This window comes from Lutra lutra, chromosome 3 (genome assembly GCF_902655055.1).
Source record: "Lutra lutra chromosome 3, mLutLut1.2, whole genome shotgun sequence".
Classification (NCBI taxonomy): Eukaryota; Metazoa; Chordata; class Mammalia; order Carnivora; family Mustelidae; genus Lutra; species Lutra lutra.
In genome coordinates this window covers 91919380-91940455 of record NC_062280.1, presented here as the reverse complement: position 1 = coordinate 91940455, position 21076 = coordinate 91919380, and the positions used below count along the sequence as shown (strand labels likewise).

The 21076-nt window shown below is 35.9% G+C and overlaps 1 protein-coding gene across 1 annotated transcript; it reads left to right on the top strand.

The window, feature by feature from the left end:
* The first annotated feature begins 591 nt into the window (after nucleotides 1–591).
* Nucleotides 592–1491, top strand: LOC125095874 (heterogeneous nuclear ribonucleoprotein A1-like). Its single transcript, XM_047722416.1, has one exon. It carries the CDS (start codon nucleotides 592–594, stop codon nucleotides 1489–1491), a length of 900 nt encoding a protein of 299 aa, XP_047578372.1.
* The last annotated feature ends 19585 nt before the right edge of the window (nucleotides 1492–21076 follow it).

Genomic DNA, 21076 nt, shown 5'->3' with positions numbered 1-21076 from the left:
TTCAATTTGACAGATAAGTGTTGTTGAACCATAGCGATTTAAGAAATTTGATCAGAATTACACCGTTTATTAGTGAGGAAGTCATATTTGGACTTTAGATAATTCTGACTCCATGAGAAAGACACATAGAACAAAACTCTCCTATTGAAGAAGTGACAGTCATTATTTTTGCTCACATTTTACTAGCCAGAGTTAATCATGTCTCTGCTTAGATACAAGAGGGCTAAAAACCAAATGCTTAGCTAGTAGATAGCTTTATCCCAGCACCTGCTTCAAACCATGGAAGAAGAGCATGAATCTTTGGTGGGCAGAGTTGCCACCACCATACAGGAGCAATATGTCAATCACATTTGCGGTTTGGTACAGATATACTCCAATAGGTATTTCAATTATGAGACATGATATTTCTATATTTATACAATCCTGAAAGTTGTAGACATATAATATTTATGAGCTAGACAAAGGCTGACTCTCCCCAACACACTTCCCCATAATTTCTTGCTTTTCCTTGATTAGAAATAGCATGGTACTCCTTTCTGCCGTGGACGCCGCCGAGTAAGCATCGTTAAAGTGTCCCCTCCCACCGCCGTCATGTCTAAGTCAGAGTCTCCCAAAGAGCCTGAACAGCTGCGGAAGCTCTTCATTGGAGGTCTGAGCTTTGAAACAACCAATGAGAGTCTGAGGAGCCATTTTGAGCAATGGGAAACACTTACGGACTGTGTGGTAATGAAAGACCCAAACACCAAGCGCTCCAGAGGCTTTGGGTTTGTCACATATGCCACTGTGGAGGAGGTGGATGCAGCCATGAATGCAAGGCCACACAAGGTGGATGGAAGAGTTGTGGAACCAAAGAGGACTGTCTCAAGAGAAGATTCTCAAAGACCTGGTGCCCACTTAACTGTGAAAAAGATTTTTGTTGGTGGCATTAAAGAAGACACTGAAGAACATCATCTAAGAGATTATTTCAAACAGTATGGGAAAATTGAAGTGATTGAGATCATGACTGACCGAGGCAGTGGCAAAAAGAGGGGTTTTGCTTTTGTAACATTTGATGACCATGATTCTGTAGACAAGATTGTCATTCAAAAATACCATACTGTGAATGGCCACAACTGTGAAGTAAGGAAAGTGCTCTCTAAGCAAGAGATGGCTAGTGCTTCATCCAGACAAAGAGGTCGAAGTGGTTCTGGAAACTTTGGTGGTGGTCGTGGAGGTGGTTTTGGTGGGAATGACAACTTTGGTCACGGAGGAAACTTCAGTGGTCGAGGTGGCTTTGGTGGCAGTCGAGGTGGTGGTGGATATGGTGGCAGTGGGGATGGCTATAACGGATTTGGTAATGATGGAAGCAACTTTGGAGGTGGCGGAAGCTATAATGATTTTGGCAATTACAACAATCAATCCTCAAATTTTGGACCCATGAAAGGAGGCAATTTTGGAGGCAGAAGCTCTGGCCCTTATGGTGGTGGAGGCCAATACTTCACCAAACCATGAAACCAAGGTGGCTATGGTGGTTCCAGCAGCAGCAGCAGCTACGGCAGTGGCAGAAGGTTTTAATTACTGCCAGGAAACAAAGCTTAGCAGGAGAGGAGAGCCAGAGAAGTGACAGGGAAGCTACAGGTTACAACAGATTTGTGAACTCAGCCAAGCACAGTGGTGGCAGGGCCTAGCTGCTACAAAGAAGACATGTTTTAGACAATACTCATGTGTATGGGCAAAAAAACTTGAGGACTGTATTTGTGACTAATTGTATAACAGGTTATTTTAGTTTCTGTTCTGTGGAAAGTGTAAAGCATTCCAACAAAGGGTTTTAATGTAGATTTTTTTTTTTGCACCCATGCTGTTGATTGCTAAATGTAATAGTCTGATCATGATGCTGAATAAATGTGTCTTTAAAAAAAAAAAAAAGAGAGAGAAATAGCATGGTAGCTTTCCAAAAACAATATCTAATAACTTTTTTTCCCATAAAGCTCTTCATGTATTTACCCCTATATAAAGAATCTCAGTACTACATACTTACCTGACAAAATTATAACTGTAAGTCTTATTAGATACATATCTCAAATGAATTAAGGATGATGTAATCATATATTTTTTGTCTGGGTTTTTAAAAATTTGGTTTTTGAATATTGCAATTTAGCCTCTACTTTCTGTATTTTTACCTCATTTCATCATCCATATCTTTGCATATTCACTAAGTCACGCCTTCTGTGATTGATTCTCAGTTATTAAGTTTCTACAGTTATCAGCAACAAAAAATAGGAGCACAATTTTTCAAAATGATATTTTTCATCACATTATCGTTTTAGTCTCCATTCTCATAGACTTTTATCAGGAGAGAGAGAGAGACTGAATCTGAAATAAATCTTGCTATTTGTTGTTGTAAACATCATTAAAGGTGTGAGAGACTAATCAACAGGACTTTAAAAATGAATCTCTATTTTAAGAGAAAACAGTGTAATGACTCAAATAATTAAGTGAAAAGAAAAGTAGCAGTAATAGGAAATGCAGACAAGTGATCAACAGCACAGGCATTAAAACAGACAAAAAACTAAGGGAAAATAGAAAGAACTAAATGGTCTACTGAGAAGAAAATGAAAGAAACAAGTTAATCTTTGGAATTTATCAAGACAACAAAAGCAATAACAACTACACTACATGATTCAGTGTCATCAACTAAAATTATCTTAAAAAGGTAAGATCACATCAAGGCCGTATGATACTGGCACAAAAACAGACACATAGATCAATGGAACAGAATAGAGAGCCCAGAAATAGACCCTCAACTCTATGGTTAACTAATCTTTGACAAAGCAGGAAAGAATGTCCAATGGAAAAAAGAGAGTCTCTTCAACAAATGGTGTTGGAAAAATTGGGCAGCCACCTGCAGAAATGTGTAATGGGACCATTTCCTTACACCACACACAAAAATAGAATCAAAATGGATGAAGGAACTCAATGTGAGAAAGCAATCCATCAAAATCCTTGAGGAGAACACAGGAAGCAACATCTTCCACCTCAGCTGCAGCAACTTCTTCCTAGAAACATCACTAAAGGCAAGGGAAGCAAGGGCAAAAATGAACTATTGGGACTTCATCAAGATTAAAAGCTTTGTACAGCAAAGGAAACAGTCAACAAAACCAAAAGACAACTGACAGAATGGGAGGAGATATTTGCAAATGATATATCAGATAAAGGGCTAGTATCCAAAATCTATAAAGAGCTTAGCAAACTCAACACCCAAAGAACAAATAATCCAATCAAGAAATGGGCAGAGGACATGAACAGACATTTCTGCAAAGAAGACATCCAGATGGCCAACAGATACATGAAAAATGCTCCACATCACTCGGCATCAGGGAAACACAAATCAAAACCACAATGAGATACCACCTCGCACCAGTCAGAATGGCTAAAATGAACAAGTCAGGAAACAACCGATGTTGGCAAGGATGTGGAGAAAGGGGAACCGTATTACACTGTTGGTGGGAATGCAAGCTGGTGCAACCACTCTGGAAAATAGCATGGATGTTCCTCAAAAAGTTGAAAATAGAGCTACCCTACAACCCAGAAATCGCACTGCTGGACATTTACCCTGAAGATACAATTGTAGTGATCCAAAGAGGACGTGCACTTGAATGTTTATAGCAGCAATGTCCACAATAGCCAAACTATGGAAAGAACCCAGATGTCCATCAACAGATGAATTGATAAAGAAGATGTGGTATATATATACAATGGAATACTATGCAGCCATCAAAAGAAGTGAAATCTTGCCATTTGCAATGATGTGGATGGAACTAGAGAGTATTATGCTGAGCAAAATGAGTGAATCAGAGAAAGGCAATTATTATATGATCTCCCTGATCTGAAGAATTTGAGAGGCAATGTGGAGGGTTTGGGGGGTAGGGAAGGAAAAAATGAACAAGATTGGATTGGGAGGGAGACAAACCATAAGAGACTCTTAATCTCACAAAACAGACTGAGGGTTGCTGGGGGGAGGGGGGTAGGAAGAGGGTGGTTGGGTTATGGACATTGGGGAGTGTATGTGCTATGGTGAGTGCTGTGAAGTGTGTAAACCTGGCGATTCACAGACCTGTACTTCTGGGGCTTATAATATATCATATGTTAATAAAAAGTAAAAAAAAAAAAAATTTAAAAAGGCAAGATCAACCAATAATTTGTTTTAAGTTACCTGTAATGTATCTGTATAATGCAAAAGAAAAGTTGTTAAGGGTTAGCTGAATTCTTTGAAGAACACATTTAAAAAGGTGGTAAAATCAAAGTAAGAAATACCTGGTGACTAGAAATAATCACAGGGAAACCATTGTTGTTTTTAACTCTATTGATGTGTATGAAGCACTATAATATTTGAGTATCTACATTAAAAGACAATATTACCATTGGGCTTGAAAAATACTATACTTAAGTTAGAAGAATTTCTTGGGCTCATTTTCGTAGGGCTCTTTTCTTTCCTTTTCTTTCTTTCTTTCCTTTTTTTTTTTTTTTTTTTCCATGTGTCATATTGTGAGAAACCCCAGAGATAACTACCAGGCAATCAAACACATTCTTGGAAGGATTACCATTTTGTTATAAAAATGTAAGTGTTCATCTGAATGTTGAATTATTAGTCTTATTTGCTGGGATAAAGTGAAAACTCAAACATCTGAGCATTATCTACAGTCAATGAATCAGAACCTTAGCTCCATTCAACTGTACCAAAGGAAAATTACTGGATTTTGTTTTTAGTGGGATCTTGGCACATTCAGGGTACTCTGTAACAAAGCCATCACTGCTGTACACACTGGGTGCCTGTAAGGAAATGCTGCCCCTCTTTCCTCTTTCAGAAGAATTATCCAATCTTCTAGGACCCATAAGCTATTGAAGATACTGTCTTTTCTCAAAAATTAGTGGTGCTGACTACCTCTAGACTTATGAGATCATGGGTTATGACATTATGTCTTCTGGCTGGGGACATGGTTTTTCTTTATTTCCAATGCTGGGGTATTGCAGTACAGTGATTTGTGTTGTTTTCATTAAGTTTTATCAGTATAGTTAAAAATCAAAAGAAAAAGAACAAAAGATCAGCATGAGGTTTGTAACCTTTTTGGCAATTCTTGATAATCCTGTGATAACTTTGGGATAGCTCTACCCAGCAGTGTCTCCTTCTTAGGAATCTCCTGTACTTTTCCCCAGCATATATTTACATTCCTTCCAAGGAAGAACTCGGTCCTTATTTGGAAAAAGAAAAAAATCAACTGTAAGCATAAAGGTAGGCAGATATAAGAGTCGGGTGTTTGAGATAGGTTGATCTTAGTCCCTTATTTCTACTCAGTGGAAAGAAGTTTCTGTAATCTTACTGTTTTGGTATACTCCTTATTTTTCATCTGTCCAGGATACAACAAAAGAAGGTCATATTTGTATTTTACACAAGCCTCTCGTGGCTGTTATTTATTTATGTATTTGCTCATTTGTGATGAAGGTCAAGTTCATATCTACAGCCAGTAATATTTTCTCATTTGGCTCTGATCCAGTATGAAGTTCAGAATAATAACAAGTTTCCAAAATCCTACACATACATCACAGAAACTATGTAAGCAAAATCACTCAAAGCGATCTTTCAGTCAGACATTTGGGAACTGAGATCCCGATGATTAGCCGACACTTGGTACTATAACCATATTCTCTGGCCTTATTCTAAAGGCCATCTTTAGGTAATTCCTCTTCATGCTGTTGGCTTCCCAAATGTTGCCTAAGAGCATTCTCTGGTATGTGGCCATGAACATAGAGCAGGGAAGATGTACTACAGAACTAACATGGGGCCTCTCCATCATGGCAGTCTCAATGTACTTTTGACTGCCTCAGTTGCTGGAGTAACCAATGAATAAAAATCTCCATTTTAGGGATGCCTGAGTGGCTCAGTTGGTGGGACATCTGCCTTTGGCTCCATTCATGATCCCAGAGTCCTGTGATCAAGTCCCACATGGGGTTCCCTTCTCAGCAGAGGGATCTGCTTCTCTCTCTGCCCCTTACCTAACCCACTCTCTCTCTCTCTCAAATAAATAAAAACTTTTTTAAAAAATCTCCATTTTTAGAAATATTACAAACAACATTAGAATACAAGTTCCTGAGTAAGAGTAACCTGCCTAATATGTAATATTGCAAAAAAAAAAATCTAGAAATAAAACCTGAGTATGTAAGGGTTAGTTTTATTAAATGTGTATGTAAAAGGACTTGTGGGAAAATTGGAAACATATAGAAGTTAATAAGTGTACTACTAAGATAAGCAGTAAACAGAAGGACCCTTTGAAAACCTAATAGTATATCACAGGACAAATTTTCCCTGATTCATGGGGAAGTTATAAATTTAATGCATACAAATACTGCTATAGCCCTGACCCACACAGTTCAGACCCAGGGCAGTGTTGCAGTTAACATGACACAGCCCATGAGAACAGAGCAAATTCAAAATAATTTCAAGCTCTTTATATGACTTGCACTTCTTGAAACAGCATGAAGGTGACAAATAGTCCAAAGCAATGGTTTTTAAATTTCTTTTTATTTTTCTCTGTCTTTGACAGACCTCCCATATGCAGTACCTCCCTCATTTCTCACTTTGAAAGCTTGTCTTTAAAATCTCTATCCATAGCTCCCAGCTTGCATGTCTTATATTCACATATTGCTTCTCCCCTGCTTTTTTTTTGGGGGGGTGGAGGGAGTTGGAAATAGACTGAGTATCTTTTGCTAGTACTGGAAAATTTTCCATGGATTTTAAGATTACATATAATAGCACACATTCAACTTGCATGCTTATTAATGACTGTACGTGTTAATATTTACTCGCTTACCTTTACAAAATGTGAAATCCCTGTGTGCTTTATTCCTACAATCATACCACTCTCCCTGCAAGAAGGTATAAGAAAAGAATGGACTTGGCAGGGGTACATGGTAACCAGGTATCTGACATACCTCATCATTATCCAAATGTGACTTAGAAAGATAAAATAGAGAAATGGTCATTTAAAGACAAAATCACATAGAAGATAAGGTTGTAATGAATATTTAGCCAGCCTCTCACACTTTAGGCCAAAAATAAGAGGTTCAGATTTGTGAATCCCCCATTGTGTTAGTTCTAAAATTTAATAAAGTGTGCATTTGATTTCCCTAAGCAAATGTCATCCTCATTTATTGTATGTACAAGTGTCAATGGAGAACTATTAAAGGAATAGCAATGGAGATAATAACAAGAGGACAATCTTAAAGTCCCCAAATCTATTATGTTTAAGGATTACTTTCAGGGCTTGTGTGTGTGTGTGTGTGTGTGTGTGTGTGTGTGTGTGTGTGTGCAGGTGGGTGGAAGGTGGCTACTGTGTAGGCAAAGCTACTTTATTGAGGGTGGAGTGGGGAAGGAAAATACTGAGGAACATGAAAATGTTAATAAATGTTAATCTGTTTCACTTTCTCTCTTGCTAATCTTGGCAGGGCCCTGGCTAAAGACACTGCATATGCAAAGATATTACTCATAATTTACATAAAACTATATCATCCTCTCAATGAATTGTTTGAAATTCTGCTTGGATCTTAGCATGAAACTTTCTTGGATGGAGAAATCATAGCTTCTAGAAAATCAAACACCTTAGCAGGGACAAATTCAGAATATGAAGTCAAACAATTATATATATATGGTAAGTTAGGAAGTTAATAAATTTTTTTGTGATAGTGATATTTGTAAGCTTTAAAACTGATTGTGATTAAAATATCTCCTTTTTAAAAAAATTCCCCAGAACAAATGACCATATAAATATATTGCTAGAATGCTCTCTTAGCTGAAATCCCTTAAGCTTTAATAACTTCATGATAAATTCATACTGTACATTCACCCTAGCATTGCATTCCTTCCCTGTTCCAAAACCAATCCATCTCCTATCCTAACATGCACACATCCAGGGAGGAAAAAGAGAATGTGAAGGAAAGAAAACAATGGGTACTTTGTTGTCACAAACAAATCAAGTACCAAAGCATCTTTCTGAGTGTATTAACACTCAAACTCAGACATGCAAGAGATGAACTGGGAGATGGCTGCAGTTTTGTCACATAAGGTCCTTGGTGCAAATGATGTCCAGTCTCTACCCTGGACCTTAGCCTCACCAGGGTTTCCCATGGTTAAGATTGGTGAACATGCCTACCTATAAGGCCCACATCTGTCAGAAATCTGTCTTCTGGCTTTCTAAGTCCTTATGCATCTCGGTTCTGCTGAACAAATGTTTGCAAGCCCCTTTTCTAGTCTCTGGCTGACAACACATTGTTGTATTATTTTAATGAGAATGTGCAGTCACAGTATATCTTTCTGGATTGTTGACATACAACTACAAGTCTAGCACTTGAGTTCAATTTAGCACTCAGGCCACTATTATTCCAGGGAAACGATTCAGTGATGCACAAAGTCACCACAATTTATTGCAGAGAATCTAGGAACATCCCTTTCTGTATAATGTACATATTAAAATGTGTGAGATAAAACCATTTTTAAAGAAACTTTTTGCCTTAAATTAATATGTTAGATAAGAAAAAAGGTTGACAATCAATGAACTGAGTGGCTATCTCAAATATAAAAGAACATCAGTTTAAATCAAAAGGAAGTGGGATAAAAGAAATAAAGCAGCTCAAAGAAGGAATTAATGCAATATGATACAACACACAATAAGGAAAATTAACAAGGTTGAAAGTTTGTTCTTCATAATTAGCAATAACATGGATAAGTCCCTAGGAAAACAAATAAAGAAGAAAAGAGAGAAAGCATTAAGATTAGTCCATTTGAGGAATAGAAAATGGGAGATTCCCCCCCCAAAATTTAAAACTTATTCAGCTTAAAGTAATTTTATTTGGAAATTTAGGTGAAATTTACAATTAAAAAAACAACTGAAATAGACACAAAAGAAATAAAACAACTGAATATTTTACATCAATTAAAGAAATTGCATTTGTTATTAAAACCCTTCGACAAAGAAACTCCACAACCCAATGGCTTCATTTATGATTTCCTCTACACACAAAAAAAGAAAAAAATACCAATCTAATACAAACTGTAGATAGAATAAAAAATGTGGGAACACTATCAAACTCCTTAACTCATTTTATGGAAGCAGTATAACCTTGATATCAAAATTTGACAAAAATTAAAAAAAAAAAACCTAGAGATCAATCTTTTGCATGAGCATAGATAGAAAAATCACAAAGTATTAGCAAATCAAAGCCAGCAATACATATGAAAGATAAAACATAACAAATAATTTATACTCATTCCAAAAATGTTAGTTTGGTTTAATTTTAAAAAAAAGTCAATTTATTTTGCTACATGTGTAGTGCTGTTATAATAATTAAGACAAAATTAGCATATAAAACAATACAGATTTATAATTTTGTAGTTCTGTGTGAGAAGAGCACATACTTGCATATAACACCCAGTGTTCATCATATCACATGACCTCCTTAATGCCCATCAACCAATTATCTCATCCCCCCACCAACCTCCCCTTTGGCAACCCTCTGTCTGTTTTTTATAGTTTAGAGTCTCTCATGGTTTTTCTTCCTCTCTTATTTGTTCCCATTTGGCTTTTCCTCCCTTCCCTTATGATCCTTTGCACCATTTCTTATATTGCAAATATGAATGAAACCATATCATAATTGTCTTTGACTTATTTCACTTAGAATAATCCCCTCCAGTTCTATCCATGTTGATGTAAATGGTAGGTATTCATCCTTTCTGATGGCTGAGTAATATTCCATTGTATATATGAACCATATCTTCTTTATCCATTCATCTGTTGAAGGACATCTCAGGTCGTTCCACAGTTTGGCTACCGTGGACTCAATGAAGAATTTTAATAAAAATTCTAGACCCATGTATGATTTTCTAGAATCTGAGGAAAGTAGAAACAGAAGAGCAATTCTTTATTCTGTTAAAATGTCTAGAAAAAGTCCTTTATAAAATTTATGAAAAAATGAGTGAATGAATGAATGAATGAATTCTGGAAATTAAGAATTTGAATCTAATGTTTATATGGAAATTGATAAGCCTAATATAATATAACAATTTTAAAAGAAAAGAAACATTACCATATTAAAAAAAAACTTACAAAGCTACAATAATTAAGATTGTAGTATTGGCAATAAAATACACTTACAAAGCAATGGGACACGAAAGGGAATATCTAGCAAACCTACACATATGCAGTCCCTTGATGTAATACAAGGTGACACTGTACTGTTATGGGAGAAATGGTGATCTAATAAATGATGCTAGGTCAATTGATAATTCGCACAGAAAAAGAAAATAAGAATTTGAATGAGTGGGGCCTGCAGTACTGAAGATCTTGACAGAGAGAAGCCACCTAACTTAACATTTTAGTTCTTTTTTTTTATTTTCGGTTCCCTTTGGTAATGTGGTTTGCTTTCAAAGGTACATTTGATGACAGTGTGCCAAATATTTTACCACCCTATAATAAGTGTCACTAGCTTTCTATTCTGCAATATCTGGTTCTTAATATCCATCTCATCATTTGCTCCTTGAATGAAATCACTGACAAATTATGCAAAGAAAAAACACAAAACAAGTTCAAATAAATATTGTGAAAATGTCTATGCTGCCCAGAGCAATCTACACATTCAGTGCAATCCCTATCAAAATACCGTTGACATTTTTCACAGAGCTGGAACAAATAATCCTAAAATTTGTATGGAACCAGGAAAGACCCGAATTGCCAGGTGGACTGCTGAAAAAGAAAACCAAAGCTTGGGGCATCACGATGCTTGACTTTAAGCTCTATTACAAAACTGTGATCATTAAGAGAACATGGTATTGGCACAAAAACAGACACATAGTTTAGAGGAAAGAATCCAGAATCCAGAAATGGACCCACAACCCTATGGTCAAGTAATCTTCAACAAATCAGGAAAGTATATCCAATGGAAAATAGACAGGCTCTTCAATAAATAGTGCTAGGAAAGTTGGACAGCCACATGCAGAAGAATGAAACTGGAACATTCTCTTACACCATATACAAAGATAAACTCAAAATGGATGAAAGACCTAAATGTGAGACAGTAGTCAGTCAGCGGGAGTAACCTCTTTGACACTGGTCTCAACAACCTTTTCAAGACATGTCTCTAGGGGCACCTGGGTGGCTCAGTGGGTTAAAGCCTCTGCCTCCGGGGGCGCCTGGGTGGCTCAGTGGGTTGAGCCTCTGCCTTGGGCTCAGGTCATGATCTCAGGGTCCTGGGATCGAGTCCCGCATCGGGCTCTCTGCTCTGCAGGGAGCCTGCTTCCTCCTCTCTCTTTCTCTTTCTCTGCCTACTTGTGATCTCTCTGTCAAAAAAATAAAAAAATAAAGCTTCTGCCTCCGGCTCAGGTCATGATCCCAGGGTCCTGGGATCAAACCCCAAATCGTACTCTCTGCTCAGCAGGGAGCCTGCTTCCTCCTATCTCTCTGACTGCCTCTCTGCCTGCTTGTGATCTCTGTCTGTCAAATAAATAAATAAAATCTTTAAAAAAAAAAAAGACATGTCTCTAGAGGCAAGGGAAACAAAAGCAAAAATGAACTATTGGGACTTCATTGAGACAAAAAGCTTCTGCACAGCAAAGGAAACTGTCAACAAGACTAAGAGGCAACGCATGGAATGGAAGAAGATATTAGCAAATGACATAATGGATAAAAGGCTGGTATCCAAGATTTGTAAAGAACTGCTCAAACTCAACACCCAAAAAACAAATAATCCCACCAATAAAGGGACAGAAGACATGAACAGTCACTTGTCCAAAGATGACATACAAATGGCTAACAGACACATGAGAAAATATTCACCATCACTAGCCATCAGGGAAATACGAATCAAAACCAGAATGAGACACTCCCTTACACCAGTTGGAATGACAAAAATTAATAAGACAGGAAACAACTCATGTTGGCAAGGATGTGTAGAAAAAGGACCCCTCTTACACTGTCGCGGGAATGCAAATTGGTACAACCACTTTGGAAAACAGTGTGGATGTTCCTCAAGACATTAAAAATAGAGCTATCCTATGACCCAGCAATTGCACTACTAGATACAAACGTAATGAAAAGAAGGGGCACATGTACCCCAATGTTCATGATAGCAATGTCCACAATAGCCAAATTGTGAAAGAAACTGAGATGCCCTTCAATAGATGAATAGATAAAGAAGATGTGGTTCATATATCCAATGGGATATTACTCAGCCATCAGAAAGGATGAATACCCACCATTTGCATCAACATGGATGGAACTGGAGGGGATTATGCTAAGCGAAATAAGTCAAGCAGAGAAAGACAGTTATCATATGGTTTTACTTGTATGTGGAACATAAGGAATAGCATGGAGAACTACAGGGGAAGAGAGGGAAAGCTGAATGAGAAGAAATCAGAGAGCGCAACAAACCATGAGAGACTCTGGACTCCAGGAACCAAACTGAGGGTTACAGAAGGCCGAGGCATGGAGGAATGGGGTAACCAGGTGATGGGTATTAAGGAGGGCACATATGGTGATGAGCACTGGGTGTTATATGCAACTAATGAATCGTTGAACATTACATCAAAAACTAATGGTGTACTATTTTCTGGCTAATTGAACATAATAATAAAAAATAATAAAACAGTTCAGTATGGCTTGGGTAAAGATATTCTTCTACCTTTCCATGTTTTCTCTAAAACTAATATTGCATTACTATAACTTATGGTTTTTATTTTCAAATTTTATAAGTTTATTTAAGGGTGGACTAAAATAAACTCTGGGATGTATGAAAAAGTTGTGTTAGTTTTAAAAGATACATATAAACAAACAAACAAACAAAGAACAGTGAGTGACAGAATGCCTAGATAATTCAAAGGGAAAAACAAAAACCAAACCAAAAATGTTAATGTTGATGTATTCAGTGAGCCAGAATGTGAATGTAATATTGCAGAAAGTTCTGACTCCATTTAATTGATGTGTGCTTTTGGCAAAATAAGTGAGGATTTGGCCCAAGATAACAGCTCAGACATCTGTGTTCTAAGACCTCTGAGCAAGTGCTCCATGTCATCTATATTCAGGATTGGAAAATTCTGTTATATCCAAGTTACTCTGTCAGTCATGCAATTTAAAATATGACAGAAATATCTTTAAATAGGACAATAATGAATAGATTTCAAAAATTATGGACAAGAATACAATTCTGAACATCAATTGTTTCTTCATTCACAGACTTAGCAAAATAAATACTCTTCTTCTAAATATTCTTTATCTTAAAAAAATGTAGGGTGGGGGAAGCACCTAGATTTAAAATTAGGTACAAAAATGAAGAGAAAACGACATACAGCACCCCTTCTGGAAAAATGCATGATTTATAAGGATTTTGCTTTTAGTAAGGCTGAAGATGGCTGAAAAACTAAATAATGTGAAAAGTTACCAAAGACCTTGAGAGTTCACTGAAATTTCATTCAAGAACTTACAGAACTTAATCAAAGTTGCCTTTGTTGAAAAGCAGATTTACATTCCAAATGAAAGCATTCAGAGGGCTGGAAATCAGAAGACCAGAGGAAGAAGTAAAGGGAAGGTCACCCCACATATTTCTTATCATCTTTGCAATGTTCTCTGCCTTCTCTTGCTCAGCAAAATCACAAAGAAAAGTATTTGGCTCAGAAAACTCTATTGTGTGGGCGGCTGGGTGGCTCAGTGGGTTAAGCCGCTGCCTTCGGCTCAGGTCATGATCTCAGGGTCCTGGGATCGAGTCCCACATCGGGCTCTCTGCTCAGCAGGGAGCCTGCTTCCCTCTCTCTCTCTGCCTGCCTCTCTGTCTACCTATGATCTCTGTCTGTCAAATAAATAAATAAAATCTTAAAAAAAAAAAAAAGAAAACTCTATTGTGGTGTAGGTAGTAAAAGTAGTACAAAGTGCAAGTAACCAATCTCTAGGAAATAAAAGATGGAAAAATTAACATAAGTCAAAACTTAATTAGAAGATCAATGAAAAAAACCTTAATTAGTAGATCAATGGAATCATTAATGTACTCTACAAACATAACTATAACCCAGTGCGTGTAATACAAATGATTAAAATATTTGAGATATATTTAGTTGCTTCAGTTTTTAGCATAATTTTCATCTTGTATGGATATCTGAGCACAAAGAGAATTCTGAATTATTACTATTAAATAACTTTTATTTACATTTAAATATACACTAGGCATTCTGTTAGGCACCTTCCACACATTACCCTCTTCTTTATCTGACCTTGACGTGCTGACATTTCTTTATTTTTTTCACTGATTTTTAACTAATCTGCCTAATAAAAATTCCAAAATTTATATCTCAATGTAAACCTCTTATTAGGAATTCCCCATTCTTCTAGTCGGAGTGACATCTGTGCTTTGATAATATCATAAATATCTCAAATTAAGCTTGTCCTAAACTGATCTCTTGGTTTTCCCACACAAAGCTGATTTAACTTTAGTCCCTCGTCCCTGATTCAGTATTAATTTGTCCTCATTTTCTTCCCTCTACCTGTGCTCACATATATAATCTATTAGATCTGACAGGGTTGCCTTGCTTCTCTACCTCATGTGCCTCACCTTCTCTCCATCTCCACCTGCCACTGACTTTGCTAAACCTACTGTAATGTCTTCCTTGGACTCCTGCCTTGCAGTCTTTACTGAGTCTTTACTTTACATTCATCCACAGGCACTCTGCCCCACTTCTCATTAATAGCAGGCAGGATGATTTTTAAATAGGCTCATGTCCATGCCCATTTTAAAGTTTTTAGACTGTAAGAAGGAGAAGAAAAAAGAAATGGTCTTAATCTCCAACAGTCCTTGGATATTCTGAGCTCTTGTTAAGCCCCAGTTCAATTTCAAGCCAGCAGGAAGTTTGGGAATGATGACAAAGGAATGGGTCTCAGGGAAGAAAGGGTGCATTTTATACCCCTTCCATATCAGTGCCTAGCAAAGAACAAGGCAAATGATTTGATTTCAAATAAAGCTCAGTAAATGAAAGAGAACCACCAAAAAGCAATTTCATCTGGTCATATTCTAAACCAAGGCTGGTGCTCTATTAACATCAATATTGAGGATGATAATATAATGTCCATTTATACAGCATGTTATGCATCTACTGTGCACAATAACACTATGACATCCATTCCAGCTAGTCTCTCTCTATAAAAAATAGAGTATTACATAGTTAAATATAAAATCACACGGCTACTGGCAAAACTAGGTTTTGTCCCATGTTTGTGTGACTCCAAATCTCATGCTCTTACTGTCTTCTTTTGGCAAGAATGGAACCACAACATGTTAAAATCATAATAATGCCAGTAAAAGGGTCCAAGCTGGGATGTGTGGTCTTTGTTTAAATAAGCATACTCATACTTTTATGAATTTTGTTGAGCCTTGGAATTTTAGTCAGGTGATAGGAGCTGCATATTATGGTTTGCTATATAGTTTATCTTTTATGAATGAGATAAAATTTGCTATGCTTTTAATGTTCATTGTATGTTTCAGCTTTTTTGAATATGTCCACACTATTGTAGACTTATATTTGTGCTTTAAAACATCAAATACTTTTTTTAAGAGTAAAAAGATAATTTCCAACTACTTTTCAGGAAAAATTTTAGGAACTGGACTTTCTGTATAATTGTAGGTACAGAAAATAAATAATTGAACCACATGTGACTACCACTGGCCAGGAGTGTCTTCAGGATGAGCAGCAGGAAGTCAAGGAAGTCCCCAGACTTCAAAAAGTCTCAACTGGATTTGAATATTGTTCTATCATTTTTCAGAAGTGTCAATTTAGGCCAAATTTTGTCCTCCGTAAACCTCAAGTATCATCACCTATGAGACTATGATGATAGTACCTAACTTTTAGTGTCTTTTTAAAGATTAGGACTGACAGTTTTCATTGTTTATATTCTCACTGATGTCATTATCACCATCACCATCATCATCATTAACAGCAGAAACAAGAGACAGGTTTTTTGTTTTTATTTTTTCTCTCTCTTTTATTCTCAAAGTATATCCTTTGCTTTGTTCTCCTTGGTTTCTTTCTTTTTTTTTTTCTTTCTTATTTTTCTCTCAGATAAACACAAAGGTGTTAAGATTGATTACATACTTTGCTTTTCCTTCTGGCCACCATTTGTCACTGTTTTAAGTAAACAGCAAAATAAAATCTTCTCTTACTAAATGAGACTCCTTACAAATTCCACACAGTCTGTACTTGTTGGAAAAAAGAAAGGTCTCTTTTCCAGGTGTCCAGATTTGATCTTTCTGTATAAATCAATAGTTACCTATATATACCATTCACGCATCTTAGACACATACCCTTAGTTACACAGGATACAAAATCTACGTTGCATAACATATTTTCAGCCATTTCACAAGTCCTTATAAAGAAAATCTTCTCATTTAAGCTTGTTACTGTTCAGCTCAGTTCTATATCCCTATGACATAAATCTAATTAAGACTTTGACAAGCACATTTTAGAACGAGAATTCAAAAATACAATTAAAAGGTTTAAATGCAAAGAAAGTGATTTTGGGTATTAAATGTAAATGACATTTTAATTCAAAGAATTCATCAGTTTGGAAGTTAATGAAATTAATGAAGCAAGAAATAAGATGCAAATTCAGAAGTTTATATTCCTCTGCTTAGCTGGCTGCCCTGAGCAAGCCCTCAAGAGGAATCAAAGCCAATTACAGCCATAAGTAATAATTTGGGATGTGCTTTCATTAGATAGTTATATACAATAAAATACTCTAAAAAAAATTTCTGAGCACATGGCACATTCATTCGAAAAGTATCTAAGACTGTGCTGGGGGTGGGGTCATGTTAATGAATAGATGTTGGGAAAATAAATTAAAATATTGAAAGTACAGGATAAATATCATCATTCTTATTTTAAAAAGCCATTTTAATGCCCTAAAATTTAAGGATGAAATTTTAGAATATAACAAAATTAGAAAGTTAAAGCTCTGGGAAACTCTGAAGTCTTGACAAATTACATCATTCTGAGCAAATGATTACAGGGATGTTGGTGGTGATATCAGCAATTTTCTACTTACATGGTAGATAACACATACATTACTCAGGAAAAAAAATATATATATAATCTCCCATCTACCTCCCATATTATAAGAAAATGTCCACATCTATTTCTTTGAAAAACACTGTACTAGCAATCATCCATTTAATTATTTTGTTAAACCCATTCATTTATATCATTTTTTTTAAATAAGCAAAAGTATTTTTTGCTGAAAAAAATGTTTTAAGCATGGCATAGTGCTATGATTCACGTTAATTTAAAAAATGACTTCATAGTGTAACAGGTATCCTTCCAAAATGTCTTACAAAGATACCAGCATTTTGGTATCTAAACCATTGTGAAATCCTTCCCTTTCACGTGTGAGCAGGACCCAGTGATTGCTTCTAATGATTAGAATATAGCAAAAATGTTAACTGCTTAGATTATGTTTTTAAAAAATTGTATCTTCTATTTTATGGCATTCTCCTTCTTGTTTTCCTCTGCACCTGCTCTGATGAATCAAGTTGAAGAGGTACACATGACAAGGGATTAAGTGTGGCTTCTGGCCAACTGGTGGCAGGACAGCAAGTTTTCAGACCAAATGCCTTTATGGAACTGAATCCTACCCCTACTGGAAGTGAACTTGGAAGCAGATGCTTCCCTATTCAAGCTTTTTCTGTCACTATGGCCCTGGCTAACACCTTGGCTCAGTAACTTTTTGAGAGACCCTTAAATTGAGGACTCCGTTAAGCCATCCTTAGGATTTTTGATCCACAGAAAGTGTAAAATAATAAATGTGTTGTTGGAAACTACTAAGTTTGGGGGGAAATTTTGTTATGTAGCAATAACTAATGAATAAGTATTTTAGGGTATCTAATTGAATCAGGCTTATAACCCAGTATATTGCAGAAATTCTACTGAGAAACCTCAAGAATATTAAACCTAACCAGTCAACTGAAAGGTCTTGTACTAGAGTGCTATTTGTGTTACTATAAACAATGGTGTTACTATAAATGGTCTTATTGTAAAATAAGAATCTTGTAATTATTAAACATAAAAAAAAGAAAGTTAACTTTCTTTTGTTTGAAAACTGAGGACTCCTTTTGTTTTGTGTGGGTTCTTAGAAAAGATAGTAATATAGCAGTCCTAATATATGAAAATACAGGCAGAAAGTTATTTTAGTTCTAAACCCTATTCTCAAAAATCTACAATATATTGGTCCTTTATAAATATACTACAGTGAACTTTGCTGCTTTCTTTGATAGCTTTGATGCAATTACTCAGCCATTATAATGAAAATAGATTGTCAGGAAGGAAAAGAAAGGATAGGTAGGCACTTGTCCTAAAACATCCACAGGAAAGGTTTTTGAACTTAAATATTGAACTTTGATAACCTTCTTCTGATTCAAATTTCTCAGTTGACTTGATGTTTATAACAAAAATAATTAATAATAAAAAATAAGCACTGTATTTAGAAGTTTGTTTTATATGGATAATATATATGTATTAGTTTTCCATACTAATTGTTTAAAAATTTCATTACTAGTATTCCCTTGTTTTTGTCAAAGATGTTTTGGAAAAAAAAAAAAATTTCCATTGGGGTGTCTGAGTGGCTCAGTTGGTTAAGCATCTGACCCCAGCTTAGGTCATGTTCCCAGGGTCCTGGGACTGAGCCCTCCATAAGGCCTCACCTTCATCCAGGTGCCTGCTGATCCCTCACCCTCTGTACCTCCTCCCATTCGTGCTTTCTCTGTGTCTTTCTCGAATAAATAAAATCTTAAAAAAATTTTTTTTTCCTTTATAATTCATAATATTTTTAAGTTAACCAACAATTCCTTTGTTATTATACTGCAAACATATGGAAGAGTATTAAAATGGAAGATATATTATGACAAAATAAAAGGGGATATGAGTTAAGTTTTATTCCCTTTTAAAAATATATTTAATTTATTTATATGACAGAGAGAGATCACAAGTAGGCAAAGAGGCAGGCAGAGAGACAGGGGGAAGCAGGCTCGCTGCTGAGCAGAGATCCCAATGAAGGGCTTGATCCCAGAACCCTGAGATCATGACCTAATCCGAAGGCAGGGGCTTAACCCACTGAGCCACTCAGGTGCCCCAAGTTTTATTCCTTTTAATGGGAAAATACAAATATTCCTACTTGTGAAAGGCACATTGTCCTTAGATTTGAGTTTTCAAATAAAATACATATGTTTATATTTACAGATTCCTATTTTACATTTAAGACTTTACTCAAATTGTAAAAATGCTAAGCCAAATGACTATGAATTCTGAGAGAAGGATTGTAAAGAGTATTATAACCATAAGAGATGGAAAGAAGCACAGCTTGAATTGTATCCGAGGTAGAATTTGTTACTCTGGAAATTAGAAAAACAAAACCTTTGACATCCATGCCAGGAAATACAGATATGGATATTATTCTAAGAATTACCATGGAACCCCAATCTATTAATTTAATTTTTATTTTTGTGATTATTACCACATCAAACATATTCTTACATGTTTGTTCTTAAACCAGCAAAGATTCACAACAATGAATTTATGACAATCTATTAATTACCTAAGTTCTACCTCTCACTTTTCTCCTAATCTCCCACCCACTTATTATTATATTTAATCTATTTTCATTTTTATTTATGTTAAATCAACATATATTGTATTATTAATTTCAGAGGTAGGATTTAGTGATTCATCAGTTGCATATAACATCCGGTGCTCATTACATTAAGTGCCCTCCTTAATGCCCATCACCCACCCACCTACCTGCCTTCCAGCAATCCTGAGTTTGCTTCCTATAGTTAAGAACCTCTTAAGATTTGCCTCCCTCTCTTTTTTCATCTTATTTTATTTTTTCCTTCCCTTCCCCTATGTTTATCTGTTTTGTTTCTTAAATTTCTCATATCAGTGAGATCATATGATAATTGTCTTTCTCTGACTGACTTATTTCATTTAGCATCATACCCTCTAGTTCCATCCACATCATTGCAAATGGCAAGATTTCATTCTTTTGATGGTTGAGTTTATATATATACATATATATGTATGTATATATATATATATATTCCACATCTTCTTTATTGATTGATTTGTTGATGGGCATCTGGGCTCTTTCCATAGTTTGGTTACTATGGACATTGCTGCTATAAACATTGGGGTGTATGTGCCCTTCAAATCTTTATGTTTGTATCCTTTGGATAAATACCTAGTAGTACAGTTGCTGGGTCTAGGTAGCTCTATTTTTCACTTTTTGATGAACTTCCATACCATTTTCCAGAGTGGCTGCACTGATTTGCCTTCCCACCAACAGTGTAAAAGAGTTTCTCTTTCTCCACACCCTGATCAACATCTGTTCTGTCCTGAGTTGTTAATTTTAGCCACTCTGACAAGTGTAAGGTTTTGATTTGTATATTTACGTGATGCTGAGTGATGTGGAGCATTTTTTCATGTGTCTGTTGGCCATTTGTATGTCTTCTGTGGAGAAATTTCTGTTCATGTCTTCTGCCTATTTCTTCACTGTAATTTTTGTTGTTGGTGTTGAATTTGATAAGTTGTTTACAGATTTTAGATACTAGCCCTTTATCTAATAAGACATTTGCAAGTATTTTGTCCCACTCCATAGATTGCCTTTTAGTTTTGTTGATAATTTCCTTTGCTGTGTAAAAGCTTTTTACCTATATGAAGTCTCAATAGTTTGTTTTTGCCCTTATTTCCCCTGCCTTTGAAAATGTGTCTAGCAAGAAATCACTGCAGCTGAGGTTGAAGAGGTTGCTGCCTGTGTTCTCCTCCAGGATTTTGATGGGTTTTCTGTCTCACATTTAGATCTTTCATTCATTTTGAGTTTATTTTGTGTATGGTATAAGAAAGTGATCCAGTTTTGTTCTTCTGCATGTTGCTGTCCAATTTTCCCAAAACCATTTGTTGAAGAAACTATCTTTTTTTCAAAGATACTGATATTCTTTCCTGGTTTGTCAAAGATTAGTTGACCATAGAGTT

Bases quoted from the DNA above. Each gene is read 5' to 3' on its own strand.
- LOC125095874 (XM_047722416.1), top strand. From the start codon at position 592: ATGTCTAAGTCAGAGTCTCCCAAAGAGCCTGAACAGCTGCGGAAGCTC.